General features: G+C 50.8%; 2 protein-coding genes and 1 long non-coding RNA gene across 3 annotated transcripts; 2 read left to right on the top strand and 1 right to left on the bottom strand.

The window, feature by feature from the left end:
• Positions 1-126: 126 nt before the first annotated feature.
• On the bottom strand, positions 127-9,127 carry GAPDHS (glyceraldehyde-3-phosphate dehydrogenase, spermatogenic). The gene is made up of 11 exons (XM_037138493.2): positions 9,061-9,127; positions 6,442-6,613; positions 5,549-5,645; positions 5,276-5,382; positions 2,962-3,052; positions 2,744-2,862; positions 2,261-2,342; positions 1,802-1,953; positions 1,477-1,639; positions 380-477; positions 127-290 (listed from the first exon to the last, which is right to left on the bottom strand). Exons 1-11 carry the CDS (start codon positions 9,125-9,127, stop codon positions 218-220), a joined length of 1,221 nt encoding a protein of 406 aa, XP_036994388.1. The 3' UTR covers positions 127-217.
• LOC128627813 (uncharacterized) lies at positions 455-9,154 on the top strand. The gene is made up of 3 exons (XR_008392099.1): positions 455-539; positions 1,094-1,182; positions 9,064-9,154. It is a non-coding gene; the product is annotated as an uncharacterized LOC128627813 (long non-coding RNA).
• A 3,953-nt stretch (positions 9,155-13,107) lies between these two features.
• Positions 13,108-17,918, top strand: SBSN (suprabasin). The gene is made up of 5 exons (XM_053667601.1): positions 13,108-13,943; positions 13,998-15,377; positions 16,978-17,043; positions 17,152-17,196; positions 17,741-17,918. Exons 1-5 carry the CDS (start codon positions 13,341-13,343, stop codon positions 17,762-17,764), a joined length of 2,118 nt encoding a protein of 705 aa, XP_053523576.1. The 5' UTR covers positions 13,108-13,340; the 3' UTR covers positions 17,765-17,918.
• The last annotated feature ends 716 nt before the right edge of the window (positions 17,919-18,634 follow it).

Raw genomic sequence — 18,634 nt, 5'->3', positions numbered from 1 at the left:
GTGGCCATCGCCGGAGGGGAAACGCACTGAACCCCGCGGCGAACGGCGTAGAGACACGGGGCGCAGCTGTGAGCAGCTGTTTTTATTTTACTGGTGGCCCAGCGGCGCGGGTCCCTTGCCCAGGGCGCCTTGCTTCCCCCGGGGAGCTGAGGGCGGGAACGGGAGGTAGAGATTCTGGACCGGGAGTACTGGGAAACGGAGGGGGGGCTGTCCTACTTCACTTGTCTCGGCTAAACATGTAACAGAGGAGGTCCACCACCCGGTGACTATAGCCGTATTCGTTGTCGTACCTGGGAAGGGGAAAGGGGGGAGGGGGTCAGGGCATCCCTCCCCATTACCCCCAGTCTCCCCTCACGTTGTCAGACGCCTTCCCCCTTACCATGAAATTAATTTCACGAAGTTGTCGTTGAGCGCGATGCCGGCTTTAGCATCGAAGATGGACGAGCGGGTATCTCCGACAAAGTCCGTAGAGACAACCTGCGTGTAAGAGTTTTGAAGATTAAGTGTGGGTCGCAGAGCAAGGACCTCCAGGAGTCCAGGTTCTTACTCAGGCATATTGGCCATCCATTCATTTACAGTATTTGGTGGACTCTTACTGTGTCCAGGCTTTGGATATGAAACACCCTGATGCTGCACCAATAAATATCATTTCCTGGGAATAATGCAGACACTTGGAATGGGCCGGCAAGGAGGCTCCCGAGTGGAGGCAGCTAGGCTGGGTCTGGATCCCTAGGAGGGTCTGGCCAACTCCTCTAAGGACAGTAGTATCTGAGGTGGCAGGAGCTCCAGCACAGAGGCTCTGAAGGTTTGGCCCTGGTGTGGTAGAAGGCCACAGGAAGGTTTTCAGCAGTGGAGGGTGATGTGATTTGATTTTGTTAGAACAAGAGATCCTGGTGGCTGTGTGAGGTTGGATCTGCAGGAGCTAAAACAAGGAGAAACAGCACCAGAAATGACACTACTGGGAGCAAAGGGACAGTGACATCTGTTCCTTACAGGGAAGGCACCTGCCCATGGGTTGCCCTGAGCAAGTATTGAAAAATGGGATCTGTTGTCTTGTTCATGAAGTGTGTATTGAGCACCTGCTCTGTTCCAGGCCCTGGGAAGATGGCTGGAGCTATGGAAGTGAAAAGACAGTCTCCAAATCCTTACCTTCTTGGAATACATGTACTAGTAGGATCAACAGTGAGTATGAAATGAAATTTCAGGTGAAGAAAAGGGCCATGAAAAGAACATCTTGCTGAGGGGGAAGGCTGAAGTAAAGAGTTGGAGGAGGTGAGGACAGATATATAGCCACCTGGGGGAAAAGCTTTCCAGACCAAAGGAGCATCAAGTGCAAAGATTTGGAGTCAGGGAGATCTGATCTTCCCAGCCCTGAAGTTCTTATCTTGATACATTACGAGCAGCTCCTTGGCAAGTGGGGAGTTGTGCTCGCTCCCCAGAGGGTGCTTCCCAGCGTCTCCTCTCTTCAGTCCCTACCTCATCCTCCGTGTAGGCAAGGATGCCAGCCATGGGTCCCTTGGCTGCTGCTTTTATGGCGTCTTTGATGGCTGAGTATGGGGTAGGCTTGGCAAGGCGGCAAGTCAGGTCCACGACAGAAACATCTGGTGTTGGCACTCGGAATGCCATTCCTGTCAGCTTCCTGGAGAATCCCACATTGGAGTGGGAATAAGAACCCAGGGAATTCTCCGTCCATCCCCCCTCACCTCCACCTTCTCCTCATTAAACATCTCAAGGACTGGGGCCACTTTGGTCCTTTCAAGGTATGCCCCCCCTTCCTGGTTGCAGCTTCCTGCCCTCATACCCTTTGAGGTCTGGTATGACTTTTCCCACAGCCTTGGCAGCCCCTGTGGAGGCTGGGATGATGTTCTGATGGGCTCCCCGTCCATCTCGCCAGGCCTTCTTTGATGGCCCGTCCACTGTCTTCTGGGTGGCCGTGTAGGAATGAACTGTGGTCTTGGAGAGAAGGGGACTGAGGTGAGGCCTTCCTGCTCCTAAGCTCCTATACCTCTTTTTTCTAGGCCTGGTGTGATGAACCAGGTATGGAAGTTGGTGAGGCCACCACCATAGACCACAGGAGGGACACCTGCTGGCCAGGGTCCAGCCTTGCATTCAAGTTACACAGTGTTTTAAGAGAGTTCACCACTAACAGGACTTTCCTCTTGAAACCGGTCTCTTCCTCTTAACTTCACACACTAAGCAAGTCCTAAGAGGAAGAGGTAGCATTTCCCTGCCATCCATCCTTCCCCAGCCTTCAACTCACCATCAGTCCTTCCACAATCCCAAATCGCTCATGAATGACCTTGGCGAGGGGGGCCAGGCAGTTGGTGGTGCAGGATGCATTGCTGAAATAGCCCAGCATGCAAGGACACTGTGAGGTGAGGGTCAGAGCTGCCCTACCACCCTTACCTCACTTTGGGGATACACTCGTAGGCTTGGTTTTGTGAAGAGTCAGGATGGGGATGAGGGGGATCATTGGGAGATGCCTTCAGACTGAAGGAGGCACCAGAGGTGCAGCTGGGGGAAGGTCCCCAAGCATGTACTCCAGAAGTCACAGTTTTAGAGCAATGTGAACATGGTGGCTGTTAAGACTTTGGGAAGGAGAAGCAGATGGATGTGAAAGGAATACCAGTGGGGGTGGGGCTGGGGCTGGGGAGGCTGAGTCTGATCCTGATCCCTCCTCATTATGGTCTGGCATGTCCTCTTGGGTACCACCCACACACTTCAGGATGTTGCTGCCCCTTACCTGACAATTTTCATGGTGCCAGGGTTATAATCCTTTTCATTCACTCCCATGACAAACATAGGTGCATCTGGTGAGGGTGCAGAGATGACCACACGTAAAGCACCTGCTGCAATGTGGTTCTAGGGAAGGAGGAAGGAGCAATGGTGTCATGAATTCATAAGGTGCTTTTGAGTGTCACCCCCACACTGGCCAGCCCTGAGCATCTCTCCCACACTTACGGAAGCTTCCTCTAAGGACAGGTACACGCCTGTGGACTCCACCACAAAGGGGCTCCCAACAGACTTCCAGGGGATATCTCTCGGCTGCTTGCTGTGGAGGGGTGGCAGTACTGTGCGTGAATCTCCCTTGCATTGTCTTGCTGTCATAGTCCATGGCCTTTATGGTTTGAAAGGCTGACCAGACACCTTCCTACCTGGCCTGCACCTATCTGTTCTCCCCACCCCATACAATACCTAGCTGTTCCAGATGGATTTGACCCTGCTGGTCATGCCTTTCACCCCAACCCCCCTTTGTGGGCCATTTTTCTTGACTGCCCCACCCCTGCTATGCCTGAGTATGTACAAGCTCCCACCTCCTTTACTCAGGGTTCACTCACTCCTTGCCCTTAGGGGACCATTCCTGACTACTCTCAACCATGTCAGGCCCTTTCTACATATGCTATCTAGAATGTAGACCCTAGAAGGCCAAGGCCTGCCCCACCGCTTCTGTTTCCCTGCCCTGACAACCTCACTATGGCCGTTCTTACCTCTCTTGTCTTTATCACTTAGCTTCTGCAATAGGGAGCCTGCTGCCAGAGGCCGGCAAGTCCCTAAAGACAGGCACTATATCCTGGGAGCAACGGGGGTAGGGGGTGTAACTGAAGCCTGCACCATAGGTGCCAGAACAACAGTGATGACACAAACCAAGAGCTCTTCCTGCAAGGAGGCTGCAGCCTTGTGGGAAAATGCTCTTCCCAGTGTTCTCCACACACCTATTAACTTTGGCTGTGCTACCCACTATGAATGTGGTGGATTTGATCATCATCCCCATCAGTTACATGAGGAAATAGGTTCAAGGAAGTTCAATCCTCTTGCCCAAGGTCACTTGACTAGAAAGGGTAGAGCAGGGTAAAATACACACAAAAGCAAGATATCTTTTGTGCTCGGAGAACATGAACAGCACAGTGATGGAGAGTGGGGTGGGGCGGGGAACAGCCATTGTAGTGACCTGAGAAGGCAGCACCTGAGTAGGGGTGCATGTTGAGGGGGAGAATACTGCAAGTGCCAGGGATGATGGTACCCAGATTGAGGAAGGAAAGGACACGGTATGTCTGAGTAATGACCTCTGTGCTGGAATTGTTTTTGGTATGATTTCAAACTTGGATCAAGCAGGTTCTCCCATTCACACCTATGCTCCAGTCCCCATCTCCACCCCCCTCCCACTCCCTGCACCCAACCCTGACTGCCTCACCTCAAGCCTTCCTTGCCCCTCCTTATCATTCACTTCCCCAGCAAATAAAAGGAGAGGGGCTGAGAGTGGAACTGCTGGGAGGAGCACTGGGGAGGCTTGTCAGTATGTAAGCACAAGTGTATATAAAATCAGGGCCAGCAGTGGCTAACAATTTACTTAGAAATATAAAGCCAAAGGGGGTAGGATCAAGGGTGGGAAGTGGGGATGGCTGGGTGGAAAATGGAGACAACTATACTTGAACAACAGTAAAAAAAAAATGTGAAAAACAAGTGTAAAAAATTAAACTAGCTATATGTATTTCAAAAAAAATAATAAAGTAGGTTTACTATTTCCCATTTTATAAATTTTTAGTTTTTTTTAATACCTTGGAAATGTTTGTATTTGAAACATATTAAACATTTAATATTGCTTTCAACTTACCAATTCCAAACATATCTTTAAGTGAAGGAGGAAAATTAGTATCAGTGGAAACTATGTGAAATGGGTATGAGAAACATTGCTTAAGTATAGAGGTGCTGGGTCAGGGTCCCAAGAGGTGAATGGACTGTGTGGCTGAGGTTACAAGAAGGCTAAGGTGAAGGGCTCAGTGCTTGTGGGGTCCTATCAGGAGGTGGGATTTTATTTGTGGGGTGATGGGAGGGTTTAAGCAGGGGACTAACTTGGTCCAGTTGATGTTTTAAAAAGGCCTTTGTGGCTCCTGTGTAGGAACTAAGTAGAAGTGGTTGGCTAGATGGTGATGCTGTTCCCTGTGAAGGGAGATGAATAGGTTTGGGAGTTGAAGGAAAATCAAGAGGTGAGTTTTAGACATGTTGAATTGGTTTGCCTGTGAGAAAGCTTGCAAATGGTGCATTAAATAAAAAGTAATTCTTGAGTACAGTGGGACATCTTTCCATCCACCATTTTAGCGGTCAGGGACATTTCTGAGACCCCATATCCATACAGAGAGGTATGCACACACACAGTCTGGGGTTATGATCCCTGTATGAGAGGCTGGAAGGCCATTCTTTACAACACCTCCACTAATGTCATCTTTACATGCCCTCACTAATACGTTGCAGGTGTGCCTCAGACAGCTGCCCTTACCACTGGAAGACACTGATCTCCTGGTTATCCACCACCAGCCGTCCATTCTTGTATTCCACAGTCCCCTTGTATCGGCCATGGGTGGAGTCATACTTAAACATGTACACCTGTAGGAGACAGAGTGGCTCCTTGTCTTGGGGTGGCAGGGGTGGGGAAGCGGGCACTCCTGAGGAGTCGCTGCTTTGATGAAGGTTTCACATTGAGGCTGGGAGCCTTCTGGAGAGCACCCTTAAACCCCCTCTCCACCCATCCCACCCTGTGCCTGCTGCTCACCATGTATTCTGGGTCAATGAATGGATCATTCACTGCCACCACCTTAATGCCTTTCTCCATGCAGGCACGCAGCACTAGGCGACCAATGCGTCCAAACCTGTCCAGGGACAAGTGTCATGGGATTGTCTTCAGAATCCTTGGCAAGTAGGCAGAATAGGGGACAAGAGAGAAGGGGGTAACAGAAGTCTCCTCAAGGGGACTTGGGTGGGACTCCTCATTCTGGGGGAAGAAGGTAACCTGCCCTATGTGGGCCACTATCATCTTGTTCAGATGACCTCACTAGCCTCTTAATTGATTTACCTGTTTCCTCACCCATCCTCTGCCCCATTCCTAACCATGTTGCTAGATGGATTTTGTAGGGCTTTGGGTCAGATTACGTCTCTTGGCCTGAAAACTTTCATAGTCTGTCAGAAAACTGGATCCAAACTCCTAATCAGGCCTCTTTCTGCTTTCCCCTGCACTCTTTCTTCTTCTCCCTTGCTTGCTGCACACCAGCACGTCTGTCCTGTCCTGTCTGTCCTTTACACACTGAGCTGCCACTTCTACCACAGAGAGCCACTGCTTGCTTCACAGCTGTCACTCAGACCTCACTCCAGTATCACCTCGCAGAGATTTTCCTTGATACCCCAGCTAACCCTGGCCTGTGCAGTCTTACTGTACCCCAATTCTCTTCATAGACACATCACCAAACCAAATGCTCTTATTGATTGTTGTCTTCCCGATATGAGCACTGACAGGGTGGAGCCCTATCTACCTTTTCCCTGTTTCTCCAGAGTGGACAGAATAAAAGCACTGATGGTGAGAAATGTGGAGGTGCCCCATTCTGCTAGTAATCAGAGGAAAGCCTGGGTCCTGAGGCTTCAGGAAGGGATCAGGGGCCAGGGCTGACTCACCCATTGATGCCAACAGTGAGTTCCCGAACCCCAGGAGCCTTAGGTGGAGGAGGTGGGGGTTCCTCCTTGATAGGCTGTGGCTCTGGCTCTGGCTGTGGCTGTGGCTGTGGCTGTGGCTGTGGCTCAGGCTCTGCCTCAACTTTGGGCGCTGGCCGAGGTGGTGGTCTGGTCACTGTTGGAGGTGGAGGGATGGGAGCAGCAATTAATTGCACCATCTCAGTGAGAGAGAATAAACCATTTTCCCCACCTCGAATCTGTTGCTGGATTCTGGTGCCTAATGACCAACCATCTAGCCCACTGTTTCCCAGACCTACCTGATCCACAGAATGAGCAGGGGATGGGCTTGCTTTAAAATATCAATGCCAGGGCCCCTTTCCTGGAGAGTCCAATTGAGTGGGTACTATGTATTTTTAACAGTTGCTTGGGGGTGACACTCTCTGTGACTCAGTTTCCTCTCCTCTCTAAGATGGAGATAATAGTACTTCTCTCAGAGGGGCACTATTAGGATTAAATGAGGTAATATATATAGTGCTTACAACAAGAGTCCGGGAACATTCCACATATTATACTAGTATTTCAAAGATATTTTCCTGAATGGTCTGATAATTCATCTAGCCCAGTGGTCCCCAAACTATTCTGATAAACATCATCTGGGAAGACTCTCCTAGGAAGGTAGGTCTGTTCTGAGGCCCAAGTGTTGCAGAACATGCACTTCAGGTGATTCTTATCCTCAAAATACAGGTGCATCATAACATGAACAAATAGAGACCTTTATCAGCTTTCGCCTCTCTAAACACACACTCCCATTCCCATACTGCATATTAAAACACCTGTGCTTGGAGGTGTGCTACCTGAGCTGCAGGTGAAGTCTTAGAGGAGATGTAGAAACAGTAGTCAAAGGGCCTGTCTGACAGAGGGTTTCATACTGGGGGTCAGGCCTGATTGTTGGCCCTGGCTGAGCCACCTCACATCTGTGTGGCCTTGGGTAAGTTAATGAACCTCTGTGGCCCGTTTCCTGTCATCATATCTGACCCTCCACTTGGGGGCTTCTGTGAGGACTCAAGGCTGAGCAGTTGGATAATAATAGGGGAAAGGAAGACTAATATTCATAAGGAAAGGGAGAGAGAAGGGGTTGAAGAGAGACTGGAGGATGAAGGTAGGAGTTGCGTTTGGCAGTAGAATCACAAGCACCTGGAAGGTGGTGGGGCTAGGAGCCAGGAGCCACCTCGCCTGTTGTATTCCTGACCTCTCTGGGCTGCCACAGACCTTGAGGCCTGAGGCTGGACTGAAGTATTAGTGTTTATTGGTGGCAGGCATCCTGTGATTATTGGTGACCTTAAGGATGTTTGCATTCCTTAGGGTTCTGATTCTGCTACCATGAAAAGAGATTTGTCTCTCTGGATTAAGAGTAAGGATGAGTCCACTCTGACTTTCAAAGAAAATTCAGGTGGTCCTCTCCCAACTTCCCTTAGCCTTCCTCTCCCCTCCCCTCCCCTCCCCTCCCCTCTAAGGGTGGGGTACACTGGGAGAGCTTCCACCTGGTAGGTGAAACACTCACTCTCCCAGTTACAATGAGGCTTCCATTTCCTGGGTTTCACCATGGGCCAAGTGCTGTGCTGAGCTCCACATGCATTGGCTCACAGAATCCTGTAAGGAATGCGCTACAAACCCACTTTAAGATGGGAAACTGAGGCCCGAGGTCCCAGAGTGAGTAATGAGCAGTAAGAGGCCTATAGCCCTTAACCTGTTGGCTGCTATATCTTGCAGGATCTCCCCAATCCTGCAGCCACATTTAAGCTCCGGCTGCGCCCACCCCCGCGGGGTGGAGCTTCCTGGCTGCCCACTTTCCCGCCTTCTGTGACCAGAGCAGGAGGAAATGGGGGTTGCCCTCCCGAAGCAAGGTTCCTGCTTCCTCTAGTTGGGGGCTGGGGGTGGGGGGTGGGGGGTGGCGGTGTGTGTGTCCATTCGTGTGTCTGGCTGAGTAAGATAGGGCTGGCCGGTGATTTTGGCCAGGGACTCCGAGTCCCCACTGTGCTATTCCTGTGTGAGAGACCAAGGGAAGTGGTTTGCGCTCTGAAAAGGTTTCAGTGAGCGCATTTGTAAAGCACTTGGCGCAGCCCTGGCAGGTCTCAAGTGTCCACGCTTCGTGCAATACAGGGAGGGAGGGAAGAAGCCCACCAACTCCCAAGCAGAAGCATTCATTGTATGTGAAACAGAAGCATTCAACAGAATCATTCATTGTGTGTGAAACACAGCTCTCCGAGCCTCTTAACCCCAGTAGCTGTCCTCAGAATTGCCCCTCAAAAACCTGTTCCAGCCTGCACCCGGCCCCTGCTTCGATCCTTCCATTATGCTGTAGAACCTCACGGTCCACCTCAGAGTGGAGGTCCCCATCACTTCCATCATCGTTATAGAAACCACTTTGCCTGCAAACTCAGGTTGCCGACAGGGGTGGGGAGCGCTGGTGAGTGGGAGGAAAGCAGCTCGGGATGGAAGAGCCTGTGCCTCCTGTCCCCTCCCTCTCAGACTCTCAAGGAAGGAGGGGGCTCTGACACAGCAAGCTCCGCTCCCTGACCACCCCTCCCCACGTAAGCAGAGGCTCTCCGCCTTATCCCTCACCAGGGCACGGCTGTCGCAGCAGCTGGACAACGGTGACATTGGTGAGGACGATGTCGCGTTTCGACATGGCCTCTTAAGGTTTCATGGCCTAGCCACCCAGGGACCCTCCGTGATGTTACTGCCACGCCGGGCGCCAAGGCTGGGGACACCAGCTTCCTGCCGTGACGTCACAATCCAGTGACGTCACAATCCAGTGACGTCACAGAGCCTGCAGGAAGAGCGCATCCCAGGGAACGCCTCTGCTGTCTGCCCACAGTGTACCACCATTCCGAGGCCGCAGCTGGTGTCTAGAATGGAATTCCACATTTTGCAACTCAAGGCCCTCTCTCCACACCTCCTCCACGCTGTTCTTTGACACACACCCCACCCCTCATAGTTACCCTGAATGTTCCTTTAGGCCTGGAAGCCCTGGCAAAGCCTTCCCTTAGCTGCCTGCCTCTTGGTTTCTCCTAGGTGTTACCCTTTAAAAGAGGTCCTCCTGACTCCCTATTTAATATTCTCTCCTTTCTCAGTCACTACCTGCCATCACCCTTACCCCCTCAGTGTGCTCACGTTTCAGAACCTTGTCTGACTTACCATTCTGGGTTATATATTCCAATGTGCAAAACTACTCCAGGGCTACACTCTGTTATTTTCATTTTCCTCACAGCACATGTCTCTCTCTAAAAATCATCTTGTTTATTCATTTGTTTTCTTACTAATTGTCTCTAATCACTAGACCAGGCTCTGGCAGGGCAGAGTGCTTGTCTAAGTCATTAGTTTTATATCACATTGATTAGAAGAATGTTTGGCACTTAAAAGGTGTGCACTCAATAAATAAAACCAGAATGAATAAATAAATGTCACCTCCTCAGGTTTCTTCTGATCCCACTCTTTTTTTAGAAGATTTTATTTATTTATTTTGAGACAGAGGGGAAGGGAAATAGAAAGGGAGAGAAACATCAATGTGTAGTTGATGCTCTTGTGTGCCCCCTACTGGAGACCTGAACCAAAACCTGGGCATGTGCTCTGACTGGGAATCCAACCTGTGAACCTTGGGTTTGCAGGCCAGCCCTCAACTCACCCCAGCCAAGGGTATCCCCACTCTTTAAAGCAACCTTCAAGCCATATCCTTTCATAGAACCCCATTTTTGTGGCTTTTCATATAGTTTGTCATGATCTATTTATGATTTACTTGTTCACTGTCTGTCCCACAATTTTATTCACCACTGGGCCTCTAGCACCTAGAACTGTGTCTGGCACAAAGCAAAGCTTGCATACATATTTGAGGAGGAACAAATGGACAGATGGCTCCTTTTCCCTAAAGCACTGGGGGTGGGGGCTTGCTTGCACAGGCAGGTACCTTCACCTGCAGAGCCAGTTGACACACAGCTGTGACCAAGATTTAGGGGTGTGGGGGTGGGCCAGGAAGGAGTCACTATCTCAGAGAGAGGTGTGGAAGCAAGAAGGGTCACAATGACATAACCTCTTCCCCAAACCTCCATGAGTACTCAGTTTGCTAAGCACCTGTCATGGGACAGGGTGAGGGCGAGGCCTTCCTGCTTGGATGGCCTAGGAGAGGTGGAACTGAAACTAAATTGGGTGTACATATACATGGGGAGATTTCAATCAACCAAAACCAAAAAAAGATAGTAATTAAACAAAGGGGGATGAAGTTTATATGTATCATCAGGGCAGGGGGAGACCACACAAATAAAACCAAGACTTAAAAGCGACTGACTTTGTACAACTTTATAATAATAAATATGAAAAGCTTGATGAAATTAAAATATTTCTTAGAGAATATAAAGGATCAAAACTGGTACAAAAAGAAATGGCAAATCTTAGTAGGAAAATAACATGAAACAAAGAGTTAAGATCTCTCCTCCCCAAGACTGATTCATATCCTGATTTTATGGCAAGATCTGCCAAAGCGTAGGAGCAAGTATTTGTCAGTTCATAGGAAGTGCTGCAGATTCTAACCAGAGCTGGAAAGCCTATGGCAGCTCCTGTCCAAAGCTCCTGTCTCTTGGACAGGGCATGTGCTCAGGGGCCCTGGGGATTGGCAAGCACACTCTGGTACCTTCATGGCAAACTTCTTGGGAGTGCTTTGGTTGAGCTATGATGGCTCAGTGACTAAAAGCTCCTTGAGGACAGCAGCACAGCCGCTGTTACCCAAACCAGCAGAGGATGGCAGAGGATCACAGAGAAGGATGCCAAAGTTCTGAACCCAACAGTGGCCAATGGGAATGGAGCACCAAGGAGGTGGGGCAGAGAAGGGTGGAAGAGAAATAGAGAAATCGCACCTGTCAACCTCAGGGAGGATTAGGATTCTGGAACTCTCCACCCAGCAATCTCCCTGCATGGGAAACTCCCTGATGTAAGCACTGGACAGAGCAGAAAAGCCACACCCGAGGTTGCTCAGGGACTTGGCTTTGTCCCTGGAGCGTGAAACTGGGAAACAGATTTGATGAGCTGAAGTGTAGACAGGTGGTACAATTAGTCACCTTCTATAGACAGAGCCCAGAGAGGGCAGAAGAAGCTCCTGGGCCTCTGGGTCTGGGATGCCTGGTTCTGGGTAAAGCCAAGTGTCCAGGATCTAGGCGGAACTCTGGGTCCACCAAGGGGAGTGGGCCTTGTCCTTGTTTGAGCAAAACCTGAAAACACGTGCAGATTCTCACCACACCTTGGCGCCCACACACATAACTCTGCCACCTCTACTTGCTCACACCCTGCACATTCTTTCCTGCCTGGCCTTCCCACTAGCAATCCCACCCCCACCTCCTCTCTCAGTCTCTCCCCTTGGCACCAAAACCCAAATATCTTTCACCCCTGCACCCAACTGTACCCACCCACTGGTTCTTGTCCTTCTGGTCTGTGCCTCCCTCTAAATTAGCTCCAGATAGATATTCTGCCACAGATCCACCATCCACTACCTGCCCTTCCTCCTGATACCCCCCTTTATACCTAGGCCAAACTCTCAGCTGTTTCCCTCTCCAACCAATGCTGCCTTGTCAATACTGGGCTTCAGGTGGGCACTGATGAGTCTCTAGGGAGAGAAGGTGAGGAAGAATGAGATCCTGGCCCCCAGCCCAGGTTCTGGCTGACAGTTTCCTGTTGCTCTGGGTCTTCAGGTCCTCCCCATGGGTGCCTCAACCGGCTTTTCAGGAGACACTGCGTCCTGTCCCAGCTCATGGCAATCGGCCCCCTGCCCTTGCCCAAGGGCTGGGAGGCAAGAGGCTAGGGTTCTGTGGTGAGAATGTGGTCCTGGCCTCAAAACCTGCAACTGTCCCCCTAGTACCCTCTGAGGATCCAGGCACCCTCCCCCCCCAGCACCCTCTGAGACTCAGGCCCAGGCCTAGCCTGTGTTTCCTTGGTTTCTTCTAATCCATCCACTTGCTCAATCCATAAATATTTACTGAACTCCAGGCAGTGTTCTAGAAATTGGGGATATAGCACTAACCAACAGACAAAGGCCCTATCCTCTGGACATTTATAAGCTTATAGGTCAGGCAGATAATAAAGAGGTAATTTTGGATTGTGGTAAGTACTATAAAAACCAAAGGATATTACAGAGTATAATTGGGGACAACCAGGGAAGGTTTTTTGAGAAGGTGACATTTGAGCCATAGACTGAATGATGAGGAAACTGCCATGTGAAGATCTGAATTCTGCATATCAGACAGAGGACAGTAAGTTCGAATGTCATGAGGAAAGAATGAGCATGGTGTATTTGAGGATAAGGGAGAAATTCTGTGTGGTTGGAGCATTCTAACTAGTGGGGGGGATCAAGAAGAACAACAAGGACAAGATCTGATCATTCCCTCAACTCCCCGAAAGTGCTTCCCTCCCCTGATTACACCTCCCATCTTTCTAGAATCTCAGTGCTGGGAATCTGGATGCTTGATCCCTTGAGAGTGAAGATGCTAAGGAACCAGGGATAGGTGGTGGTGGTTGGAGGTGGGGTTGGGAGAGAGGAGACCTGGCTAGTGGGTGAGGAATGAAAAGAGGAGGAGGTTGGAAGGGCAGACATCTAGGCTCTGGGGTGGAGGACCTGAGCTGGGCAAAGAGCAAAGATGCCATGTGAGTGTTCTCCATTCATGACTCACCCTCTCTTCCTCCTCCTTTTCATTGCTCAACCCCAAATCTCCCTGGGAAATACCTCCCTAACTGGGGACCAAGTCAGTGCCTCATGGAGGTAACTGAGTCATGAGGGGTGGAGAAGAGGCAGGGAGGCAGAGGATAAATAGCAGCCTGGCTTCACTGGTTCTTCTCTGCATCCTCTCCACCCTCCCAACAATATGCGTCTCGCCAGTTTGGTCAGTTCCTGCTCCTTCCTACTGCTATTGGGGGCCCTGCCTGGATGGGCAGCCAATGATGACCCTCTTGAGAAGGTCATTGAAGGGATCAACCGAGGGCTGAGCAATGCAGAGAGAGAGGTGGGCAAGGCCCTGGAAGGCATCAATAATGGAATCACTCAAGCTGGAAGGGAAGTGGAGAAAGTTCTTAATGGACTTAGCAACATGGGGAGCCAGGCTGGCAAGGAGCTGGACAAGGGCGTCCAGGGGCTCAACCACGGCTTGGACAAAGTAGCCCATGGGATCAACAATGGCGTCGGACAAGGAGGAAAGGAAGCAGAGAAGCTTATCCATGGCGTGAACAATGCTGCTGGACAGGTTGGGAAGGAGACAGACAAAGTGATTCAGGGGGTCCATCATGGGGTCAACCAGGCGGGAAGTGAGGCAGGAAGGCTTGGCCAGGGGCTCCACCATGCTGCAGGGCAGGCTGGGAATGAGGTGGGGAGGTTTGGCCAGGGGGTTCACCATGCTGCAGGGCAGGCTGGGAATGAGGTGGGGAGGTTTGGCCAGGGGGTTCACCATGCTGCAGGGCAGGCTGGGAATGAGGTGGGGAGGTTTGGCCAGGGGCTCCACCATGCTGCTGGGCAGGCTGAGAAGGAGGCAGAAAAGTTTGGCCATGGGGTTCACCATGGCATTAATGAGGCCTGGAAGGAAGCAGAGAAGTTTGGCCAGGGGGTCCACCATGCTGCAGGGCAGTCTGGGAATGGGGCAGGGAGGTTTGGCCAGGGGCTCCACCATGCTGCTGGGCAGGCTGAGAAGGAGGCAGAAAAGTTTGGCCATGGGGTTCACCATGGCATAAATGAGGCTTGGAAGGAGGCTGAGAAGTTTGGCCAGGGGGTCCACCATGCTTCAGGGCAGGATGGAAATGAGGCAGGGAGGTTTGGCCAGGGGGTTCACCGTGGCATTAATGAGGCCTGGAAGGAAGCAGAGAAGTTTGGCCAGGGGGTCCATCATACTGCTGGGCAGGCTGGGAAAGAGGGGGACAAAATAGTCCAAGGAGTCCATCCTGGGGTCAGCCAGGCTGGGAAAGAGGTAGAGCAGTTTGGCCACGGGGTCCACCACGGGGTTAATGAGGCTTGGAAGGAGGCAGAGAAGTTTGGTCAGGGGGTCCACCATGCTGCAGGGCAGGCTGGGAAAGAGGGGGAAAAAGTGGTTCAAGGGGTCCACAATGGAGTCAACCAGGCTGGGAAGGAAGTAGAGCAGTTTGGCCATGGGGTCCACCACGGAGTCCACCACGGGGTTAATGAGGCTTGGAAGGAGGCAGAGAAGTTTGGTCAGGGGGTCCACCATGCTGCAGAGCAGGCTGGGAAAGAGGGGGAAAAAGTGGTTCAAGGGGTCCACAATGGAGTCAACCAGGCTGGGAAAGAAGCAGAGCAGTTTGGACATGGGGTCCACCATGGGGTTAATGAGGCTTGGAAGGAGGCAGAGAAGTTTGGTCAGGGGGTCCACCATGCTGCAGAGCAGGCTGGGAAAGAGGGGGAAAAAGTGGTTCAAGGGGTCCACAATGGAGTCAACCAGGCTGGGAAAGAAGCAGAGCAGTTTGGACATGGGGTCCACCATGGGGTTAATGAGGCTTGGAAGGAGGCAGAGAAGTTTGGTCAGGGGTTCCACCATGCTGCAGGGCAGGCTGGGAAAGAGGGGGAAAAAGTGGTTCAAGGAGTCCACAATGGAGTCAACCAGGCTGGGAAGGCAGAGGAGCATTTTGGCCAGGGAGTTCACCATGCTGTTGAACAGGCTGGAAAGGAGGCAAACAAAGTGGTCCAAGGGTTCTACGATGGGGCCAACCAGGCTGGGAAGGAGGCAGAGAAGTTCGGTCAAGGGGTCAACCACGCTGCTGGCCAGGCTGGAAAGGAAGCGGAGAAGCTTGGCCAAGGTGTCCACCATGCTGCTGGCCAGGCTGGAAAGGAGGTGGACAGGTTGCAGCAGAATGTTCATAATGGGGTCAACCAACACGGCAAGGAGGCCAACCAGCTGCTGAATGTAGGTGAACAGGGGTGGGGAAAAGGGGAGAAGGGGGTTGGGGGAGGGAGAGGTTAAACGCTTAAAATATTTGGGGAGCCCAGGTAGTTTTCACATGGTGAAAGAAGCTTAGGCAGCTATATAATTGTGTCCTCCTTCTTCCTCTCCTTCTTTACGAAGAAGCTGGTGGTTAGCTGGTAAGATGGATCAAGCCATCTTATCTGAAAGCTTTATACTAGACAGTATGAATGTCACCCAGCCCCAATTTCAGGGAGCTGCCCTCCTAGTTAAGGAGTTCTACAGTGAGGAACATAAAGCCTCTCCTGGGGAACAGGAAACAGTTGCTGAACCAAGATCTATTACAGTGTGAGCAGAATGAGTGATGAGAAAATGCAGAACATTAGAGTGTGAGCATGAGGAACAGCTTTAGAGATAAGCCCTTTTCTGGTTAATTTGAGGTAGTCAGGGTAAGGAGGTGGACATGACTCCCTAATTTTCAGATATGACACCTGAGCTCAGTGAAATTTAAGGGGATTTTCCAAGGTTGTGTGGCTAGCACACATCTTTGGCAAATCTCAGGTAGGTCCAGGCTCTTTCTTTTCCTCCACACTGCCTCATCAGAACAGGTCTCCTGAAGGATTTCTGATCCCCATTTATGTAGAGGGAACAGACACTGGAGGGCAGAAGAAGCCAGCAGTGCCCTGCACAGCTGAACAGGCACCAAGGAGGGGGCGTGGCTATAGAAGGCTGACTCCTGCCTGCCTCAATCCTCTACTCTTCAGTCTTCATGATGAGTCTTTGGGACACCCCCTTGAAGACTGGCCCAGGCCTCAAAGCCCATAGCCACATTGGCTGCCAGGCAGTGAGCGAAGAATGGTGGGTGGGAAGGGAGTATGTCACAGGTGGCAAACGCAAGGCCTGGGGGCTAAATTTGGCCCTCCACCTTGTTTTATCCGGACCGGCACCTTGTTTCTATCTGGAGGCAGTGCCAAGCTCTCACTTAACTGTTAAGGAGTAGTTACATTTATACAGTCTTAAAATTACATTCGGCCCTTTAAAGGCAACTGTGAGGCTGATGTGGCCCCCAGTGAAAATGAGTTTGTCATCTCTGGACTGTGTAGAAAGTGTGCATGAAAGGGAAAAGGGCTCTGCGACAGATGGCAGGAAAGGGAGGTCTGTGATAGGACCCTGGGCTGCAGCACTGCTGAGTGTCTGGGATAGGATTAAAGACTGGGATCAATCTGAGTTAGGGATCAGGCTCATGTGTATGTAGAAAGGGTAGAGTTGAAGTCAGGGCTGAGGTTAACTATAGTCCTGGTATTTGCATGGGTCCTCTTGGTTCCCTTTCTAGCCAGGCCTCTTCTCAATGATTAAGAGTGTCTCATTAAATAAAATAAAAGGGAATTGGGGGAAGATTAGTCAAAGGGACAGATGTCCTTCCTGGCTTGTCTTCCCATCTCTCACAGAATTACCATAGTAACAGGGCTTTTGGGTTTCTTTTCGGACAGTGAGGGGGTTGTAGGTTAGTCATCCTAGAGGGCAGCAGGTAACGGGGGAAAAGGAACTTAGGAGACCTTCAAGGGCTGAGGGGTTGTAATGCTGGTTTGGGTTTGGTCCACAGGGCGGTCATCCAGGCGGATCCACCGTCCATCACGGAGGGGGCGCAACCACAACATTAACATCTGGAGTAAGTCTCCCAAGCAAAGCATGGACTTGCAGGTGGGGGAGTGGAGGCCCTCCTAGGATGGTGGTGGGATGGATGCTGGGTACTGACTCTCTTGTTCTTGAATTTCAGGCTTCGGTCAACAAGCCCTTCATCAACTTTCCAGCTCTGTGGCAGGTGAGTGCCCACATGATTTCAGCTTTCTCCTCTGTCTTGGGAGATATTTGTACACCCTCCTTCCCATTGCTTATTCATGGACAACTTCACTGTGGACAGACTCTCAGCCTTTCAGAGGCCATCCAATCCATTCTCTAGCCCTGCTTGTCCCTTTCCTCACTTATTCCTTGCCCTTTGCATCCTGCTTTCATCTCTTGGATATTTTTAATTTCCACTGAGGCAAACACAAGCTGGCAGAAAAGACCTCCAGGGGTGTGTGTATATCTGTGAGCCAGGGAAGGAGGGGAGATCGAAACCATCCCCTCCATGTGTCCACCCTCTCCTCATCATCTCCCCTTTGAATCCTGGCTCTCTATTCTTTCTTAATCTAGGTGCCACCTTCCTTAACATAGGAAGATATTCCCCAGAACATAGGCAATTCATGGGCCAAGGTAGCCAGCCTCCCTCTCATTTCCCAGTGGGTGGGGAGATGTGAGGGCAGAAATTTCAGTGCCTCCATGACTGCACACCCTGCATTCACTCCCTATTTCCTTCTCTCTTCCAGAGCGTCGCCAACATCATTCCCTAAACTGATGCCTGGCCTTGCTGAGCAGACTGATGTTCCTGTTGTCATAGCTGAAATGACTTGAAGGAGCTGGGGATGGGGGTTGGGGTAGATTTTGGGAGTCCCTTACGGGAATGGTGCTAAGATTTGTGAATAAATAAGACACAACCTACTCTCATCATGGTCCACATGCTCCCTAAGGAGGGTTGTGAGTGGGGAGGCTTGTCTTTTCTCTTCTTGTTTCTTTGCTGAAGGAGCTGGGGGTGTGATGTACAGGATGGGTTAAGCTGAAGATTTCAGGCTGATCAGATCTGAGAAGGTGGTTACCGGACAAACCATGTTTCATTAGTGTGCCTGGTTCGTGGTGAGCACTGGGATGAGTGTCACACAGGGAAAGCCACTCAGGCCAGTGGTGGGGCAGAGACACCAGGGGAGAGAGGGCAGTTACCCAGGGGGAGTCAAAGAGGGCAGCATTCTCATTTAGGAGATGTTGCACCAAAGGAATAACAATGATCACTTGGGTTTATTATACAGTTTAGTCCTGTTAGGCTCTCTGACAAGTGCTTTATATGCATAATATTACTGAAGCCTCCCAACCACCCATTAGGTAAGGGGTACTGTTATTGAGAAGCATGTAGAGGCTTGCACAGGTTAAGAAACATGACCAAGGTCACATAGTCAGTATTTGGAGGGAGAAACAGCTTAAAGGCTACAAAGGATGTTCTGCAAACAAAGGGGTCTTTTCTTGTTTGACATCAGTAGCTATGGGAATCACTGAATAAAGAGAGAGAACAGAGATACATTCGGGAGGCCCTCTCACAGGGAGGATCAAAGGCTCGGAGGGAAGGCACACTGAGGGCAGGAGGGAGAGCTTTATAAGGACAAGAATAGTAA

This window comes from Artibeus jamaicensis, unplaced genomic scaffold (assembly GCF_021234435.1).
Source record: "Artibeus jamaicensis isolate MK-2021 breed Jamaican fruit bat unplaced genomic scaffold, CSHL_Jam_final contig_470, whole genome shotgun sequence".
NCBI classification, from domain to species: Eukaryota; Metazoa; Chordata; class Mammalia; order Chiroptera; family Phyllostomidae; genus Artibeus; species Artibeus jamaicensis.
The sequence above is the reverse complement of the archived record's forward strand: the minus strand, read 5'-3'. Positions and strand labels throughout refer to the sequence as shown.